The sequence below is a fragment of the Bos javanicus genome, chromosome 7, assembly GCF_032452875.1.
Source record: "Bos javanicus breed banteng chromosome 7, ARS-OSU_banteng_1.0, whole genome shotgun sequence".
Lineage (NCBI taxonomy): Eukaryota > Metazoa > Chordata > Mammalia > Artiodactyla > Bovidae > Bos > Bos javanicus.
In genome coordinates this window covers 61,866,119-61,886,383 of record NC_083874.1, presented here as the reverse complement: position 1 = coordinate 61,886,383, position 20,265 = coordinate 61,866,119, and the positions used below count along the sequence as shown (strand labels likewise).

The window sequence follows — 20,265 nt, the reverse complement described above, 5'->3', positions numbered from 1 at the left end:
AGAGCTCTAAATTGCTTTCTTATAGATAAGAGTGGTTGGGGATAGCCCCTCATGACTGTCAGAGGAGTTGGTGGAAGTCATGAAGCAGTAAAAGAGACAGGCTCAGGTTTTTGGGGTAGACGCTCAGGCAGGCTCAGAGGGGCACCCCTTGAGTTCTGGCTTGCTGTGCCCACCAGATCTCTCCCACAAGCCTTGTCATGGGGTGGGGACTCCCATGCTGGCTCCCGGCATGTAGTCATCACTTTGAAGAGATGACTCTTCTCACACATTGTAAATGTTAAGAAAAATTATCCAAAAGTAGGGAATCAGGCAAAAAGATGACTGTGTGACCTTTTTATGCCATTCTAGAGCACTGTCTAACAAGCCCACCTCTAGGAGTCATCCTGCACTTTGTGGAATGAAACAATTCACCTAATTCTCTAAGGTCAGACATTTAGAAAAACAGCTGAAGTAGTTTGGAAACAAGACGCAAATAATTGGAGACTCTTCATTTTTTAAAGTAAATTTCAGTGTTCATGAGAAGACTTGGGTTGCCCAACCCAAGTTGCCTTTTAGGAAGAGGCAAATTGGGAATTACAGACAAGAGCAGAACAAAAACTAGACTGGGGGATCCTAATGGGCGAGGGGATGCCTGAGAGCTGCAGTATGAATCAGCCCAAGACCGTAATCTCCCAGTACCCTTCCGAATTGGTCTCACTCAATGGTGCTTTGTTTGGTGTTCACATCCCTCTCTCCCTCCCTGTCTTCAATTTATTTTTGCAATTAAGATGAACTAGAATTAATATTGTTTTGAGAATTTGATAACCCCTTTGAAGTAACTAAAAGCATCACAGGATGTCACAAAGCCTGAGAGTACTTGGGTAGGGGTGTGTGTGTGTGTGTGTTCATGTACAGTCACAGTTAATTTACAGAGTTTTCCTGTAAAATGAGGGCCTGTATGGAATAGGTCCCCAGATCCTTTCCGAGGATGAGGGCCTGTCAATCACTAAATTTTCTATAGTTCCAGTGAAATGAATCTTTTAGAATAAGTTTTTCATAAAGCTGTATTACCTCAATTTAAAGAGCTGTTCTTTATTCCTGTTATAAAGCTGTTCTTTATCCAAGCTGTTCTTTATTACAAGGCCTTTCCACTTTTTTTTTTTTTTTAATTTTACTTAAAAAAATTTTTTTTTTGGCCAGTGTGTGAGATCTCAATTCCCCTACCAGGGATGGAACCTGTGCCCCCTGCAATGGAAGCTCTGAGTCTTAACCATTGGACTGCCAGGGAAGTCCAGGCCCTTCCACTTTTTGAAATTAAAATTTACCGTCTTTTCTTTTTTCTAATTTTATTTTATTTTTAAACTTTACATAATTGTATTAGTTTTGCCAAATATCAAAATGAATCCGCCACAGGTATACATGTGTTCCCCATCCTGAACCCTCCTCCCTCCTACCCTCTTTTAAATAAAATGATGGGCTTAAAAAAACAAGTGTTCCCAACCTTCACCATGTTACTGCTCCTGCCAGGTCTGGGGACTCTCACAACCTGTCTGCATGATCTGACCCAGGTATAGGTAGACGGTAGGAGGTGGGCTCCGGATTTGCCCACTTGGGTTTGAATTTTCGTTCAGCCACTTACTGAGGTCTTCTAATCTCCCTGTCCCTTGTATCTTAATTTATGGTTAAAAATAAAAGTGGGGGCTGGGGATAGAAAACCATCTCACTAGGGTGGCTGAGCAAATTAAATAAAGCTTACCAAGTCTGGAGCAGTAAGGGCGCAAAAAACGTCAACTGTGACAATAAGATTCTTTAAGGGTACTTTCAGCTCAGAATTTCCGTGAGCTCTGTAAGAAGTCTCGGGATCGCCCTGGACCGCACTCTAGGACCCGGAGCTCTAGCTTTGGCTCAGCTACAAATGCTTACTGCCTTTTGGCAAATCCCCTCCCCGCGCTCTGGTCCGCGTGCCCCTCGGCCCAAGGAAGGGGTGGGTGGTCTCTGCGGCTCCTCTCTGCTCTGAAATTCCGGCTTTCGGGGTGGCCCCTTTCTGGCGCCCGGAGTTTCCGCAGCTGGGAGTGCCGCGAGGGGTGGCCCGGAGGCTACCTAGGGGCCGGCCTGCGGGACGGGACTCTTGCGGCCAATCTGCAGACTGTCTCCGGCCCCCTGACCTCCGGTGGCTGCTGTTTACTTCGCTGCGTCCCACCCCGGCGGCTGCGGGCCAGCCCAGACGGCGCCGCGTGATTGGGCAAGCGGCCTGTCAATCGCTGGGGACTTTCCCAGGGGTGGGGCGGCCCGGCCCCCAGCACTTCCTAGTCCCTGGCCAGGTCCCCCAGCCAGGAGCTGGGATCCTGCTGAGTGCTGTGAGGCCAGAGCCTGGCGCGGGCCTCTACCCTGTCTCTGGACTCGGGACTGGACGCCGAGAACGGGGCGCTGTCTCTCAGGGTCCCCACCCTCAGGTAAGCCAGTTGGGCGGAGCGGGAATGGAACGGAAGGGAACCCGAGACCCGGCCGTTCCGAGTCTCGGCAGTGACCGGGCGTGGCGCGGGGAGGTCAGGCCCGGCCTGGTGGCCTGGCTTCTTGGCTCAAGGGCTAGCCTCGAGGCACGCGGCGCCTCCGAGGGTGGCGAGGTCCGGCCGAATGGGGAATCCCTGACCCGCGCGGAGGGTGGTGGGCGCGCGTGCGCACTGAGTGGGCGACCGTGTCTGGGACCAGCGTGCAGTCCGTGTGCAAGGCGTGCAGACCGTCGGGGTGTGTGTGTGCGTGTGTGTGCGGGCGTGGATCTGTTTACAGTATGGGAGACCAGTTTTGGAAGCAGTGTGCACACGTAATGAAGAGGAAAATAGCTCATTGGGCGCTTTCCAAGTGCTGATTTTAACTCGTTACATGTATTAAACTCATTTGTCACTGTCACCCTCAAAGTGAATTTGATTATTATTATCCGTATTTTACAGTTTAGGAAACTGAGGCATTTGGAGATTGGGGTCATACAGTTAGAGAGTTGCACAATTAGGATTTGAACTCTAGCGTTTGATTCCAGATTTCGTTCTGTACTTACTGTTTCTGTTGAAAATATTTTGCCCTCTGTTGGAGGCAACATTTGGGTGCATTTGCAGGGCAGCTGTAGTGAGTTTGGGGGAGGGATTTTTGGGTGTGGAGTTTCTACATGTGTGAGTTTTGCGCTGTAGAATATTTATCTGCAGGAGAGCGCGAGGTTGTGTGTACATGAAAGTGATTGTATTATACATTCATTAATTGTATGGGAATTTTGTGGGTGGGAATTTTGTGCGACTGCGTGAGACTGTTTTGGTTGAGGGGGGACTTTTATGGGTGATGCAGAAAAATCAGCAATGTTTATCCCCACCCCCTTGCAGAATGACAGTACAGAGAAATCTGTGGATTCCTAATGCATCATTTTTATTTCACAGTATTGTCAAAATGTAATTTAATCAGCTCTTACTCATTTTCCAAACAATGTGGTATGGTAGAGGGGAATTCAGCACCTGATGAGAGATCCGGAAAGAGAACTGTCTCTTTTTTTTTTTCCCCATTCCTGACAATGTATACTGCATTAGGAGGCTGGAATATTTATTAGCACAGGCTCATAGCAATCCTATGATGTATTAATATCCTTGTTTTACAGCAGAGAGAACTAAAGTAGTGAAAAACCAATAATGGTGATAGTAACAGCTTACATTTATCAGCACTTACCATGTGCCAGGCACAGTGCTTTACGTTTAGTATCTCTTTTAAGCTTTCAACAACCCTCGGAGAGAGTCACTCTTAGTAGCCTTAATTTTCAGATGAGGAAACGGAGTCCCCAAAAGGTTAAGACTTGCCCGATACTAGTAAGCCTTGAACCCTGAGCACTATTTCCTTTCCACTATCCTGGCTGTGTCCTGGAAAAATAATATGATCAGGGTCTGGCACTTCATGGAAGCACCTGATCATGTCCCTCTGGAGACAGCAGCCCTGAGTGTCCTGTGTTCTACATACTTAGGTGAATCTGTTTCCCCCACCCATGGGCATCCGTGGGTATGGCATGGGACTCCTGCTGAGGGTTGCTGCCTGCCCTTATTCCCACACCAGGGCCTTTGGGGCCCCAGGAAGCCATGGGGTCTGACTCATACCCTTACCCCCCAGTCCTGCCTGTGACTTGGGCCCGGATGTCCTGGGTTGGGTTGGCCGACCTGATTTGAACACCTCAGAATTGTAAGAGGTTGGCTATTGGCCTCCCTCTCTGGGTGCTCCTGGGTACTGTTTTACTCTCACACTCACTGTGATTTAACCACAGCAGCCTGCTTTTTTCTCCACGTTCAACATGGCAAGTTTATTCTTGCTTGAGGCCTTTGTGGATATTGTTGCTTCTGCCTGGAACACCTTTCCCCAGCTCTTTCCACGCTGGTTCTTCCTTATCTGTCAAGTCTCGGCTCAAATGTCACCTCCTCAGAGGGGCCTTCCCTGACCTTTCTATGCAAAGTAACTCATTTTTTCACTTTCTGTCATATTACTATTATATATATTTTTGATACATTCATCATGCCTTGAAATGACCGTGCTTATCTGCAAATGAGAAAGTGTGTGTAGAGACACTGTATATGTCTGGGAAACAGTAATTTTTAGTGTTTGCTTGTTTGTTGTCTTTCTCTTTTCCTGGAGTGAAAGGGTGAGAGCAACGACCTCTTTAGTGTTCACATGTGCATTTCTGTTACTAGATAAGAGTGTCTGGGGTAAGACTGCTGGGTTTGTTCAAAGGATGAGTAGAGTAGAAGAAACTAGAATAATGGTGCATTTCACAGATAAGAAAATTGAGACCTAGAGATGGGAAGGAAGGCCCATGTCCCAGAGAATTAGTGGCAGAGTTGGGGTGAGAGCCAGAAGTTGCTTCCCACAACATTATTTTTCCCTCCTGATAGTCAGGAAACGGATCCTGCCAGTCCTCTGGTGTGGTGCTGTGTGGAGCGGCATGGTGCTCATGGTTCTCTGTCCTCCAGGAACATGTTGTAGACTGGGCAGAAATGTGCCCCGAGTGCTAGCTGGAAGGCATAGTGTGCCAGCAGTTGCCTGGCACTGAGTCTGGGTGGGGTGTGATGCAATTTTGGGGGTGCCAGGTGGTCAGGGGGCTTCTGTAGGGAAGTGACTTCAAGGCCAGTCCCAGCCAAGATGAGGAGGTACAGAGCTAGGCCTGAGCTCCTTCTGGAACTTAGGAAACTGGGCAGAGGATTTGGGGTAAGGCTCTCCTGGGTTGGGGGAGCTGACCAGCTGGGCTAGGAAAAACCCTAAAGTCTTGACTGCCAGGCAGAGAAGTGTCAGTTTTTCCCTGCTCCGTCGGCAGCACTGGGAAGTGATCAGAGCAGCTGGTTGGTAAACCTGAGCATGCATCAGAATCCCCTGGGTGGCTTGTTAGACAGACTGCAGGGCTGCGTCCCCATAGCGGCTCAGCCAGCTGGTGGCAGCGGTGCTGGGGCCGCCAGACCAGCTGCTCTTTGAGAACCCATGGTGTGGCGTGCCTGATTTAGAGTTAGCACACCAGGACGGGGGCTGCGCCTGCTTCCTCATCTGTAAGATTCTGTGACGTAAGTGCTGCCTCCAGAGGGGTGCACATGAATGAGACAGTGCCTGTCAAGCACTCAGCGCAGGGCTGGCGTGGGGCTGGTGTGGTGTAAGTGACCCGTCGCTGCCGGCTGCTGAGCCTCATTCAGTCTTATTAACAATGCTGATCTTGAGGATGTTGAAGGGATTTCAGGAGGAGATGATGAGGAAGGTCAGATGTTCCAGGCTTGGGCATAACTTGCCCTTCATCCTCTGCCACCTCTGGACCATTCTGTGTCCTCTCTGGATGGATCGTCCTTTGTGGTATCTCAGACGTCCTTCCATCCCTGTTTGGAACAGTGGAACTGTATACGTGGGCGGGCCACAGGGATGAGCCAGCCTCCCCTGGACCGCAGCACAGCATCAGGGAGCGCTCTGTGGGCGGCCCCTTCCAGTGCTGTTACAGGTGGCTCGCTGCGGCAGGCCCACCTCCTCTCTTGCCCCCTTGTTTTCCTCTCTGCTCATGGCTCACTTGACCCCTTGGAGGGAGAGGAGGGAGCGGGGGAGAGGGAGGAGTAGGATGTATGGCAAAAAGAGTGGACAGCTGGCCAACAGAGGATCCGGGTTTCCTCGCCTCTCTGTCTCCACTGTCCCCTGCAGCCGTGGGCGAGTCTCCCTCCCTTGGCCGGCTTTGGTGTCCCAGCTGGAGAGCGAGGGACTTGCACTGACAGGTGTCTCAGGGCCGTGGCCCAGTGACCGGGCTGCCTTCTCTTCCCCGGCGATTTCTGAGTTCTGCTGCTGGGCCAGGCCTTTCTGTGCCCCACCTCCTGGCTTCTTGCTGCTGCCCCCCTGCCCTTCCCTCCTTTATCCTACTCCTCTTTGGAGAGTGTCAGCAGCTCTGTGAAGTGTTGCCAGAAGGAAGGTACAGCCACCACGGCCTGGCCGCTGGCAGGAAGTTTTTATCTGCGCTCCCCCCATGATCAGCCCAGGACAGTCAGTCACTCTTCTGATAGGAACGGATGACTGGGCTGAGGAACGGTGGCTTTTTGTCCAAAGGCTGTCCCCAGGCAGGGCTGAACTCTTGTCTTCCCAGGGACCTCACCCTGAGGCTGTTCCTTGTGTCCCTGAGCACCTGCTGGTGGACAGGCCGGTGGCCCAGGCAGGGGTGTGTGTGTGGGGGGGAGGGGGTAGTGAGGGAGGGCTGGGGATGCTATAGGAGTCATGTCACCCAAGGCGTCCTACTCAGCGGTCAGAGCTGGTATTTTTAGGGCGGGCGTGGGGGTGTCCCATGAGTCAGGGGCCCTTGGTTTGGTCTCCACCCACAGTGGAGGAGGCTTACACCACTCTTGGCTGGCTAGCAGACCATGATCCTGGTCAGCTTCATCTCTGTGGTCTGAGGAACGCTGGTCTTGCCACAGCCCCACTTCTGCCTCTGGGGTGCAGCCCCCCACCCTGATCCCAATCTCTGGGAAGAGGAACAGGGGTCTGAAGATGGCAGCATTAACTTTTAGAAAATGCAAAGGAATCTTTCAGACGCAGAGAGTAACATGCAGACACTTGGGAGAGCCACCATTCACATTAAGAAATAACATATTCTGTTCATTTGAAATTTCTCCCTGATCATCTCCTTCCCCACTCTTCCAGAAGTAGCAAGGGTTATAAATTTAGAGTTTATTCTCTTGTATTTCTCTACAGTTTTATTGATATTATAAATATATACATCCCTAAACAATATGTAATATTGTTTTGTATGTTTTAAGATGTTACTTAAATGTTTCCAACTGTGTTCTTCTGCAGCTTGCTTGTTTTGCTTCTTATTATGCCTGAGAGATTCATTCCTGTTTGGATCTCTAGCTCTGGCCTATTTGTTTCTCACAACTGTATAGTATTAATAGGGGCTTCCCTAGTGGCTCAGTGGGAAAGAATCTGCCTGTCAAACAGGAGATGTGGATTTGATCCCTGGGTTGGGAAGATACCTAGGAGAAGGAAATGGCACCCCACTCCAACATTCTTGCCTGAAAAGTCTCATGGACAGAGGAGCCTGGAAGACTAGAGTCCATGGGGTCACAAAGAGTCAGACACGACTTAGTGCCTAAACAGCATGGTACTAACATTCACTGGTATGAAGTGGCCCCAATGTCTTTATTCATTTTCTTCTTCGTTAGCTTATTTCCAGTCTTCACTGTTGAAACGGGACATCTATGGCTTTTATCTGGTTGGTGGTCCCTGGAAGCTATTCCCTTCCTAGCCATTGTGGCTCCTGTTGGGTTAGCCCTTCAAGGTCTTCAGGGAGATCTGGGGATCCTCGTTGGTCCTCACAGCATTTCCTTGGGGAGAAGAAACCAGGAAAGTGAGGTCTGCTCAGGGTCACTTGGTGAGGGAGCGGTACCAGGATCTGAACCCTGGTTTCACAGAAACCTCTTTTCACCATATTTGGTATGAGGGGAATTCTCAAAAGTTGTCATCTTCCCCCATGGAGAAAAGTTACAGGGTTGGAGAAAGCCTTTGTTGGAACCAGCTTTGGGCATTTGGGGCACCAGTACACAGGAGGACAGTTGAGTCTCCCTTCCCTTTAGGCCCAGGGTTGGCCTAGTGCCCTTTGACCCTATAGCTGATAGGCGAGGGGCTCCTCCTGGGTCAGTGGTGCCAGCTGCTGGGTTGGGGGGTGGGTGGGTGGGGAGGCCAGGCTTCTAGGCACGGCGCAGGTGCACCAGTGGATCCCAGGAGCTGTGAGGAGGCGAAGGCTAGCAGGCTGGAGGTGCCTGGGCTGCCTTCTCAGCCCTTCTTAGGGGGCATTGGCAGTGGTGAATACAGGCTGGGGACTGATGATCAAGAGGGGGCATTCTGCTTGGTCCTTGGGAACTGGGCCACTTCGAGCCCAGCTCTGCACCTGTCTGGACTCGGCTTCCTCTCCAGCAAAGCAGGTATAAGGCCCCATGGGAGGGCCCACGGGCAGTGGACGGGAAGCTTCACCTTTGTTCCCACACCAAAGTCTGGTGCTTTTCCTCCCACCTTTGTCGCCTCAGACCCAGCCTTGACCTTCCTTAAGCTAGATCCTTTCTGGAAGGTTCCAGGTTGAAACAATCTACAGTTGCCAACTCTTCATCTGCAAAATTCCTTGACTAGAAAACTCAACCCTGGAGTTTACCTCTTGATTTTTTTTTTAAACATTCTGTTCACTGCTTTTTAAGTCTTTATATGATAACTAGTCATCTACATTTTTTTCTCTATTAATTTCACTTGGGTCAAATATTTCCCAGAATGAAATTAGAGGACAGGAATTTCCTGCATATATGTAAATTATTTATCATGAAACAATATACATCACAGACTGTTAGAATTGAGAAAGACCATAGAAATATTGATTTTACTAATGAATAAGTTCTTTGGTTCAGGTGATGAAGTCCCTCCTGATTTGTGAACTAGTCCCTATAGCCTGTCTGTGCATAGGAAGCAGATTCATAATAAGGAGGCTCTCATCCCTGCCCTCTGCCAACCAGCCTCATTTGGTGCGAGAACAATAGCCCTTCCTTATTGTTCTGACTTTGTCAAGCAACTTAAAAACAAAGTCAACTCCCCCTTTAAAAGAGTTACAAAATAACATGTGCTCATTGGAGAAAAAAAACTCCAAAAACTCAAGGGATGCCAAAGGTATAAAGTAGAAAATGAAAGTTGTCTTTTTTTCTCCTTCTTCTCTTCCACCTGTTTTTTAAAATCAATTTTAAAAATAGAACAGGCTAGATTTCTCTTGTAAAGAGTTAAAAAATCTGTTTTAAAATAAAGGTTTCCTTTGATTCCAATCCCCTAGCCCAAGTCCTTCTCTAGAGCTGACTACTAGCAGCGGTTTGGTGTGTATCTTTCCACCTTTTCTTATGCATATGTAAGATTTTATTGTATATGTATATGTTTATGCACACATACAGGGCTTCCCTTGGTGGGTGAAATGGTGAAGCTCTCTGGCTGCAATGAAGGAGACCTGGTTTTGATCCCTGGGTCGGGAAGATCCCCCGGAGAAGGGAATAGCTACCCACTCCATTATTCTTGCCTGGGAAATACCATAGACAGAGGAGCCTGGCGGGCTACAGTCCATGGGTTTGCAAAGAGTCAGACTCGACTGAGCAACTAAACACACACACACACACACACACACACATACACGCATACACTCACACACATAGTTGTGTGTGTACGAATGTGTGTAACAGGATAAATAATACCTTATTAAACATCAATACTTTGCTTTTTTACTTAACAGTATTTTATGGGCGCCTTTCTGTCATTGCAAAGCAGGCTGCCCATTCTTTTTGATGTCTGTGTACTATTCCATTGAATGAATGCACCACAGTTTATTAAACTAGCCCCGTCTTGACGAACGTTCAGGCCATTTTTGCTATTAGAAACCATGTGTCAGTGCGCATCTTTGTCCAGTCTCTGTACAGTGATACAGAGATTTCTAGCTTCTTAAATAGGTGGTCACTGAATGAGTTACCTCTGGCCCTTTAAATAATTGAAACTTCGTCAAGCATACTTTTTTACAAGATAACTTTCATCTCAGCCATACAAACCTGATTTTTTAAAATTAATTTTTATTGAAGTATACTTGCTTTACCGAGCCTGATTGTTGACATAATTGAGAAAGGACATTCTTTACCGTGGGTGACCCAGGTATAAGAAAAGCAAATGTTCACTACATCAGTAGAAACATAATACCTAAAAGGGTGGAGATGAAAGTTCCTCTGTTTGGTCAGGCAAGCCACATCTGGAGTGTTGTCCATTTTCAAGGTCAGATACAGATAGGGTGGGAGTGGAGGGGACGGGGTGGGGAGGGGTCCAGAAACCTGTCCCTGCGGAGAACAGTGCAGGGAACAAGGGCTAGTCTGCTTCTTGAGTGCTGCAGGTTCCGAATCTGCTCAGGGCTGAGATGGAGGAGAGGGGCATCTTGTTCCTTATTCTCAAGGACCCCAGAGGGCAGAGCAGGGGCAGTGGAAGCAGAACTGGGAGTAGCTTCACTGCAGTTAGTGCTGGCTGCCCCGGGGGGTGCTCCTTGGGGAGGAAGTTGGTCTGGGTCACTAAAGATGGTCAACCAGAGTCCCCTGGCTCTCCTGCGGACTGGATAAGCATGGGTCTGAATCTCCCCTGAGCTTCCATTCAACCTGAGGCGCTAAGCCCTGGTGACTGCTGGCAGTCAAGGGCAGACTGACACCTGATCTCATGCAAAGTTAGTGACACACAGAGGCAGCGGCTGGGAACCTGGGCGTGTTTCAGGTAGTGGAACGACAGGACTGGTGTCCTCCCCCTGAGCTTCAGCCTGTGCCTCTCTGTCAGCGCAGGCCAGTGGAAAGGCACTGGTGTGGAGTCTGATAGAATGAGGTTGGGTTCTTTGTTCTGCCACTAACCAGCTGTGTTTCCTCAAGCAAGTGACTTATCTGAGTCTGCCTCCTCATCTGAAAAATAGAGATGATGCCATCCAGCCAAGAGGATTGGTTTCCTTGCTGGAAAATAGGGATAAGAATGTTCATCTCTGTGTGGTAAGAAGAAAATAAGGGAATCCTGTGCATAATGACGCAGCACAGTGCCTGGCATATGGGAGCACAGAGCTGTCAGGGCCTATCCCAGCTTTAGTTAGATGCTCCTTGGTCCTCTTATGCAGTTTTCAGCCAACTAAGGGCCTGGTCCTCCCCACTGTGCCTAGGCTGGTAGTGTAGAGCTTGGATCTTGGAGGCTAAGTAGGGACAGTGGGGCTCTTTCTGGGGGTGAGTCAGTGGATGGGAGTGGGGAGGGACATGGGAGATGCCAGCTGTGCTTGAGAGACATGACACTCAGGCTGACCTGGAGCCTGGATGCAGACCAGGGAGGAGGGCAGGACCCGGGGAAGGGCTGCAGACATCGTCTGGGGGTTTCCAACTGCTCTTGGGAAGGCGACACACCCCTGAGAGCACTGCAGGAGGGTTCGTGAGGCAGGACATCCACTTGGGCATTGGGAGGGATGGGAGCTAGGGTGCATGTGTGTGCGTGCTCAGTCATGCCCTACTCTTTGCAACCCCATGGACTGTAACCCATCAGGCTCCTCTGTGCATGGGATTTTCCAGGCAAGAATACTGAAATGGGTTGCCATTTCCTACTCCAGCGATCGAATCCCTGTCTCCTGCATCTCCTGCATTGACAGGTGGATTCTTTACCACAGAACCACCTGGGAAGCTTCTGAGCTGGGGAGAGTAGCCTTTTTAAGATCAGAAGACTTTAGAAACAGATGGCAATATATTGTAAGTTCTGGAATGTTAGAACTAGAAGAGGCCTTAAAAATTGTCTAGTCTGCCCCCTTATATTGTATTATTGCTATTGTCAACAACCCCTCCTTTTAGAAAACTGAGGCCAGGTGATGGAAAATGTTTGCCATGGTGTATCTAGACTAGAAGGCTTCCCTGGTGGGTCAGTGGTAAAGAATCTGCCTGCCAATGCAGGAGACGTGGGTTCGATCCCTGGGTTGGGAAGATCCCTTGGAGGAAATGACAACCCACTCCAGGATTCTTGCCTGGGAAATCCCATGGACAGAGGAGCCTGGAGGGCTATAGTCCATGGGTTCACAAAGAGTCAGACATGACTTAGCGACTACAACAACAGCCTCCACTAGATCCCATGATTCCTGAGCCCCACCCATTCCTCATATTACACTGTGTGCCTGTAGCCTCTTTCTTACTGAATTGTTTGGAAAGACTGATTAAATCCTTGGCTTCTCACTGGTGAGATGCTGGGGTGGGCTCCTTGGGTACACCCTGTCTAAAGTAGGTGCAGTGTCTCTGCTGACAGTCATCAGGAGGACTCGGCCCGCTCTTTGATGGATGGACCTGGAGCCACAGTTTCCCTGATTGTGAAATGGGTGGAGTGGTCTGGAGGTCATCGTGAAGTGTGGAAGTGGGAAGATTTTTGTTTTAGTTTGCAAGATGTTTCATAATGCCTCACTTCCTGTCAGCCCTTGGGGGACTTGCAGGATATTCCCATTTACTGTTGAGGAAATTGAGGCTCAGATGATTCCTGATCTTTCGTGAACGTGGCCTTGGTCCAAGGGCTTCTCATAGCTTCAGTTTCACCAGCTATGGTGTTGTCCCAGTGTTCCTGCTTACAGTTATTTGCAATTCACAAGAACCAAGTGGATGCTACAACCCATCAGCTGGGCTGTTAGGGGCTGCCTCAGCCTTTTAGTAAGAACCTACTAAGTGCCAGGTACTTTGTGAGGTATTATAATTATTATCATTTAGGAAATCTTATTACAAAATGAATACATTTCTTTATTAAATAAATCAAATAATTAGGAAATAAGTGAGAACGCCCTTCCAATTGTACGCATATTGTTTCATTTAGTTTCTTTAATCTGACGTCCATGGCTTCTGGTTTTTTTTTCTGTTTTGCAGATGAGGCTCAGAAAAGGTGAGGGGATGGTCAGTGTCACCCAGCCTGCAGGGGTGGGCAAAGCTGGGACCAGGGCAAGGCCCTGGGGCAACGTGTGAGAAGGCTTCCGGCTCAGGGTCTCATCCTGCTCTTGGGCTCCCCCTTCTTTGTTGCACCCTGCCTGCCCCATCTGCTTCCGTCTCTGATCCTGCCCTGTTGGGACCCTTTCATCCTGATCCAGGGCTGTACTATCTTCTGTGTGTGTGCTGGGTCCCCTCCTCTTTCTTGCCTTGTGGCTGGCTGCCAGAGTTTGGGTCTCCGTGGATCCTTAGGCCAGCATGAAGACGTCACCCAGTTTCTCTCTAGTCCAGGCTCCTCTTCTGTGCCCATGAGGGAGTTGAGGTCCACAGAATGGACAGCTTGCCCATGGCCATCAGAGTGTGCAGTAGAGTAGGTGCCAGGACTTCTGACTTTCTGTCCTTGCCTTCTTTCTGGAGACCCTTCCCTTTGCCACACTGTCCCCTGCACCCACCAGCATCCCTGGCAACCCCTGCTGTTCCCTGGGGAGGTCGCTTGTGGCCGCTGTGTCCTCCCAGTTCCCAGTGCCAGAGATCTACTCAGGCTGTCTTCTCTGGGCTAGCGAGAACTTCACTTCCCCCAGAGCCGCAGGGTCTGGCTGGCCTCAGGATGCAGCCAGTGCCCAGTGGCATTAGATCAGGCGAAGCTCCCAAGTGGGCCTTAGTTTCCTCACCTGTGGAACAGATGTCAGCCCTGCCTCCTTCCCAGGTTCTCGTGACAATCCAGTGGAAAAACATGCTTGAGAAATCATAGCGATTTTGCAAATGTTACTAAGCAAATTCATATCATTTGGGGACTCTGGGAGCCCCTACTCCTAGCAGCAGCACACAGCTAATTGAAAGACAGCCTCTAATGGGCTGAAGTGTCTCAGTGCAGAGGCTTCATTTTCAATTTAGCCTTTTTCAACCTTTGTCTTGGGTGGAGGTTACCATCTGGGCCCATGCCCCCTCACGTCTCCTCACCCACCCTCCCCACCCCGACTCCTTCCCATCCTCCGATCCCCACCCTCTGACCCCTACCCACCCCTCCCTCCTCACCCCACCTCCATCCCCTCGATGCTGTCTCCTCCTTCTCTTCTGGCTCCTTCAGTTTCAATAGCATCATCTCCATCTTTACACTCTGTGGTCACTGCCTGACCTGTCATCTGTCTGGGCCCTTTTCTGCCCCCAAACCAGGCCTTTCTGGTTCCAGTGGGTGCCCCCAGGTTTTTCGGGGTGGGCTGTGGGGACTTAAACCAGGATCTTGTTTTGGAAGAAGATCTGAGCTGCCTGTGTCTTCACCCCCAGCTGTTGCTGTTTTTGCACAGTGGGTTGGTAACTCCTGCTGGTGGGTCACCTGATCTGTAGCTGCTACACCCAGGCCCATGTGGACACAGAGTCCATGCTGGACTTGGCAAGAACCCGGAGAGGGGGGGTCTGCAGTGCAGTGAGTAAGTGCAGGAGCAGAAATGGAGATGGGGCAGTGGCAGACTGGAGAGAGAGCAGGGGCCCTTCCAGCTCCATCCTGACATCGTGTGTGACCTTGGTCTTCATGCTCCAGGGCCTGCCTGCTGCCCTCACACCCTGAGTGAGGGTCAAATGAGCTCGTGTCCCAGGATGCCTAGGTGCTGAGCTCCAGTACTGCCCCAAGTGAGGCGTGGGGGTGGGGTCAGTGCCTCTTTTCCCCTGTCCACACCCATCCCTTGGTCTGTGATGCAGGGAAATGTACCATCAGCGTGGGAGACAGGATGGTGACGCAGGCCCTCATTCCAGGAGCCTTGGGGCGCCTGGTAATGGACTTGGCCTCGTTGTCCTTGGAAATTCCTGTCCAGCTTTGTCATCCGGGGAATGAGTCCCCTCTCTAAGAAAGATCTCAGAACCACACAGACCAGGAGGAGAGTTCCCATCTGCCCGAAAGTCATCCTGAAACTGCTGCTGACCATCTGGGCATGAGGTCAGCGGGATATGGAAATTCCCTGTTCCCCTCTTTGTGTTTCTTGCCTCCAGAAGTCCAAGCCATCCTTTGGGTAGCTCTTCTGGTCTCCAGAGAGGACTTTCTCACAGTAGGCTATTTGGTCTGGGCTCCCGCAGCCTGTACTGTCCCCCTGCGCCCAGCTCTGCCAACCCAGGCTGGAGTCGAGAGAATAAGCCTGCTTGCCCCTCAGCTGCTTCCCCTGAGCCCCCTTCCCTGGAGGCTCCCCAGTGCTGAGGGAGAGCATGCATGGTTTGGAGAATGTGAAGGTGGGATTTCAGTTCCTGGGTCCTGCATCCTGCTCTGTTGCTTGGTGTTACATCTGGGCATCTCCAAGGGAGCTTAGTTGTGCCAGGCTCACTTCTAGATGTGTATGGCTGTCCCGGTGTCTCTGGTCAGTGGATCACAGTCAGGCTCTCAGGATGTTTGCACATGGCTTCTCAGGAGGCAGGTGTAGGATTAAGGGTGCCTCTGGTCCTTTCCGTCTCTCTGCTCTGATTAGAGATTTCCTGGGGCTCTGTTTTGAACCACTCTGACAATACCTTGGTAGACCAGTTGGACTCAGCGCCTGCTCTCCTGGAGCTTCTAATCTATTGGGCAAGCCAGATGTGGAGTAAAAATATTCCCAAATTATCACCTATTGTCAACTGTGAGTTCCATGTAGGGTGAGTGTGGAGTGGTGAGCAGGAATCCAGACACCTGCTGTCACTTATCACCAGAGGTGCTTAGGGTTCCTTTCAGGTCTCAGTCTTCCCATCTGTGGACTCCATGCAGTGTCAGTCACCTCTCGCTTTCCAAGTGCCAGGCCTGCACTGGCACCACAGATGAGGAGAGCATGCTCCCGCCTCCAGGAGATTTTCAGTCAGATACATAAAGACTTACCCCAGTCATACGTATCCCATTCTGGGCGTAAGGGCCTGCTGGAGAGGCACACAGGAGAACGGGGAGTGCAGAAGTAGGAACCCCCCAACATCTGCCAACGTTTGGAGCTCCTTGCTCCATGCCAGTCACTGCCAGGTGCCTCACCCACACTGTCTTCTAATTCAGTGAACACTTCAGAGCTTTCTTTGCTCTGCTGTGTAATGTTGATCTTTTGAGTTAAAAATAAGTCTCCCATAAGCTGGTGACTTCTATGTTGGGTGTGTGAGCAGCTGTCCTGTGCCTCTAGGCTCAGTGGGTGTGGGTGGCTCGCAAATGTGTGTTTCTCTTGTCAGTCTTTGGGGGACGGGGGTCTCACTCACCAGAACTTTGTTTTTCTTTTTGGCTCGTGGCATCCCAGGGTAATGGGGACCCTGTGGCCAAAATCCTTGTTATGTCTTGTGCTGTAGGGCAAGGGAAACAGCCCAGAGTGACTGGACAGATAGCTCCATGTTATCTTGCAAACAGGCTTGAACTTGCCTGTTGCCCCTCTGGCCTGAGTCTTGTTGGAGGGAGCTGTGTGAGAATAGCAGGCGTTCGACTCAGCTTTCTTAGGTGGAACTGGATCTGCATCTCGCCTCACTTGCTGGCTGTGTAATCCTGGCTGAGTTTCCTAACCTCACTGAGCCTCCATTATAAAGTGAGGATAATACTATGTATTTTCGGGCTGTTGTACAGCTTAACTGAGATAATGCAGCCGAAGGATTTAATGCAGTGCCTGGCAAGTAGGTTAATGAATGAGCTGTTATTATTAGTCTTTTTTTTTTTTTTTATACTCTTTTAGCAAAGCACTTGTGGGTGCTCAAAGGATCTTTGAGGACTTGTGACTGGAATCATTTTGGCCCTGGGGGTGGTGATCTTGGGAGGGAGGTATCGGGGCTCCAAGTCCTTCTGGAGCCCCTGGTGGTGGAAACCTTTGGAGCTCTCCTGTGGTTGGTAAGCTCTTTGTAGGGCTGGAGGCTGAATCAGGTTTTCAGCCTCAGGGCCTTTGCACTTACTGTTCTCTCTGCCTGAAATGATATTCCCCCAGATATCTGCATGGCTAGTTCCCTTACCTCCTTCAGGTGAGCCCTGAAGGCGAGCCCTCCTTCCCTGTGAGCCCTTTCCTGACACCTTCATTTAAAATTAAGGCCCTACCTCGTACTTCCTGCTTAATTTTTGTCCGTAGATATTTCCATTGCCCCTAATATTGTGCTCATCTCTCTCATTGTCTGGCTTCTTCCACCACTACCATGTAAGCTCCAAAAGGATTTTTTTTTTTTTTTTGGTCTGTTTTGTTTGCTGATAATTACCTAGCACCTAGACTAGCATCCAGCACAGAACAGATGCTCAACTAAGTCACAAAAGTCAGATTCCTGAAATCATTTTGCACAGAGGTTTCAGATGAAATAAAGCCAGTGAAATCGAACAGAGTAATGCAGAGCACTTGCTGCGCAAGCAGATGGTGCTTTGATGGAAAGTACATCTGTTCATTAGAACTGGAAGGAGGAAGGTGACAGTGTCAGTTTGTATATTAAATATTAGTCAGGGGGTTTTCTTTTTCTTCTTTCTTTTAGAAAGCTAGCGTACATATAAATGGAACTTCGGATTGGATGACTTGCTTATCCCTTTGGGCACAACATTTCACTTTAAAGATCACTGATTTAGTGTAAGACTTTCATTTCCCCTCCGCAGAGAGGGGAAGGGACTGCCCACGATCCCACAGTGAGTTAATAGTTAGACTATTTATTCATTTGATAAGTGTTTACTGGACATTCCCATCAGAGCTAATACCCTGCTGGGCGCTGGGGATGCAATGATTCAGGGTCCCGCTTCTTCTGGACCCCATCAGTAGGACATGAAGCTCATGTGTTTTGACTCCCAGGCCAGTGCTTTTTCTTTTACTCTACATTGCACCTCACAGTTGACTGCTGTTCCAAATGAACTGGTGGCGCAATGAGGCTGCTAAAAGAAACTGACGGTGTTCTTAGGTCACATGCATAGAGGCAGAGTGTCCAGATCAAAGGAAGTGACTGTCCTGCCCTGCTGTACCATGGGCAGACCAGCCTGTGATGCTGTGTCCTCTTCTGGGTTCTGGGGACTGCCTTCCAGGGCTTTGATTGTCTAGGATGCTTCAGTGGCTCGGCCAGCCCCCTGACCTACTGCTGTTGTCCTTCCAGCCAGGCGGGTACCACGGCAGGGGCTGAGCCACCCTCATGGAAGGGCGAGGACCATACCGGATCTACGACCCTGGGGGCGGCGTGCCTCTGGGAGAGGCGTCCTCAGCTTTTGAGCGCCTAGTGGAGGAGAATTCCCGACTGAAGGAAAAAATGCAAGGGATAAAGATGTTAGGTAAAGCAGACCCTGCCCTCTCCCTGCAGAGCTCCTCCCTCAGCCTGCAGTGCTGACTGGCGCATGCTTCTGCCCAGGCCCCCTCTCTCCCTCCCGGCCCAGCATCGGCTCCTGCCTTACAGCTGTGTCTCTGTGCACTCCTCTAGCAAGGTGGCAGTCTTCCCAGCCCTGCGTCCCCAGCACCCCAGGACCCTGATGACCAGACTCAGAACACTGTGAGGGACTGAGAAGGAGGCGTGGGGTGGCGGAGAGGGAGCTGGCAGGCTCAGTTGGCAGACAAGGGGAATAGCCATGAATAGGCCATCTACCAGAAGTACCAAAAGTGGGGAGAACTGGCATCACCAGGGCAACCACGGGCCAGTCCCCAAGTGTTAGAGCAGGGAGTCCAGCTTGGCTTGAAGCAGGGCAGGAGGAGACCCCTTGCTTCCTGGCTCTCACCCAAGCTGTCACCACTGCCCAGGACCAGCCCGCTTCCCTCCACATGGCTGACCGGTCCCCGTCTGTCAGCACCCAGCTCAGATGCTGACTCTTCCTCCATGCGAGGTGTTCACTGATTTCCCCATGCAGAGGGGACCCTTTCCTCCAGATTCCTAAAGCTCTTCCTTCACCTCACTGTCCACTTCTCTGGCCTTGGGCTTTGGGAGTTTAGTATAGCTCCCAATTTCCCAAATGCTTTCTCCCTGCTTGGCAGATCTCTCCTAGGAATGGCAGATCTCTCCTAGGAATGGCAGATTGGTGAAGGAGGGATGGTGTTTCCCTGTCTCCACTTATACAAGAAGGCAAACAAGGCCCAGAGGGGTGGTGGGTGGTTGATGTTATGGAAGGTCTCCTCTCTTCAGGGAGCCCCTGACTGCAGTCTGTAGGCTGTGGGTAGCCCCCCTTGGGACCATGATGGTGGGCCTGAAAGAGCCCCTGGCTTTGTGGAGTCCTCAGTCAGGTGTGGCAGGAATGGGGCAGGAAGAGGGTGCTGGAGGCCAGAAGTTTGTTCCAGATTCCCCTCTGCTCCTTTCCCCCTGGTTGCAGGGCCTCTTCCTTATCAGGCTATTTCTGGCCATGAGCTGGAATGATATGTGTCCCACTGAGCCCACGAGGTGATATAGGGAGTGAAGCCCAGGACCTGGAGCACCAAACCCAGGCAGAAGCAGGCATAGGGGATCAGGGTGGGAGAGCCGGCATGCTTAACTGAGTAATATTGCTCCTCCTTCCCCCGTTGTCTCCCCAGGGGAACTTTTGGAAGAGTCCCAGATGGAAGCGTCCAGGCTGCGGCAGAAGGCAGAGGAGCTGGTCAAGGACAGTGAGCCACTGCCACCATCATCTCCCTCTTTGGCCTCCTTCAATGACCTGGCTGAGCTCGCAGGTACGAGGGGAGCCCAGGCAGTCCTCTGCCCATAACCTCACTCTCTAGGCCCTTAACCGAGCACTCCCTTCTGAGTCAGAAATCCGCCGCTCCTTCGTTTATCCTTAGGCTGCAGGCTGTCCTCCCAATCATGTTCTGGCTACAGCATCCCCCAGAAGGTCAGATTTGGAAAGGACCTCAAAATAATCTTGTCCAAAAATGGCTGGTGACTCAGCAGTCCTGAGACCCTGGCAGATATTAGAAATGGATAGCAACAATCTGCTCCTTCCAGGATGTGGGCTCAGGATCTTTATCAATATAACTTACTTAGCGCATATTTGATGAGCAGTTACTATATGCCAGGATCGCGCTCCAGGCAACACCTTCGGGTCTCTAGACTTGGCATCTGAGTCAGAAGCTTTCTGGTCTGCCTTGCCCCGCTTCCATTTTACAGGTGGGGAGGCTGAGGCAGAACCGGCTTTGCCTCTCGGCCTGCAGCAGCACCTTTCAGATGTCAGGTCCACAGACCACCTATAAGGGAAAGCGCCGACTGTGACTTAGGGTTAAAGTCCTGTGTGTGATCACGTGCATTCCTCCGGGATGTCTCTGTATCCAGGGCACGGTCTGAAACTAGGGAAGAAAAGGACTCAGATGGTTCCTGCTGCAGCCCAACCTGCGGCCTCAGCCCAGGCCAGTATGCCAACCTTCCGTTCTGCTGCTGGTGACATTTACTGAATGGACACGTGGAGGAGATGGTGATT

General features: G+C 50.6%; 1 protein-coding gene across 11 annotated transcripts in view; it reads left to right on the top strand.

The window, feature by feature from the left end:
- The window catches only part of TNIP1 (TNFAIP3 interacting protein 1), a 51,581-nt gene that overhangs the window by 4,988 nt on the left and 26,328 nt on the right, over nucleotides 1-20,265 (top strand). For 2 of the 11 annotated variants that reach the window (XM_061424070.1, XM_061424067.1), the window contains exons 1-3: nucleotides 2,268-2,432; nucleotides 17,997-18,168; nucleotides 19,391-19,525. In XM_061424070.1, the coding sequence (XP_061280054.1) occupies nucleotides 18,033-18,168; nucleotides 19,391-19,525 (271 nt within the window). In that variant the 5' untranslated portion in view covers nucleotides 2,268-2,432; nucleotides 17,997-18,032. Of the gene's footprint in view, nucleotides 1-2,248; nucleotides 2,433-17,996; nucleotides 18,169-19,390; nucleotides 19,526-20,265 lie in introns of those variants that run through there. The other 9 variants (XM_061424069.1, XM_061424075.1, XM_061424068.1 and 6 more) reach the window with 8 other exon arrangements.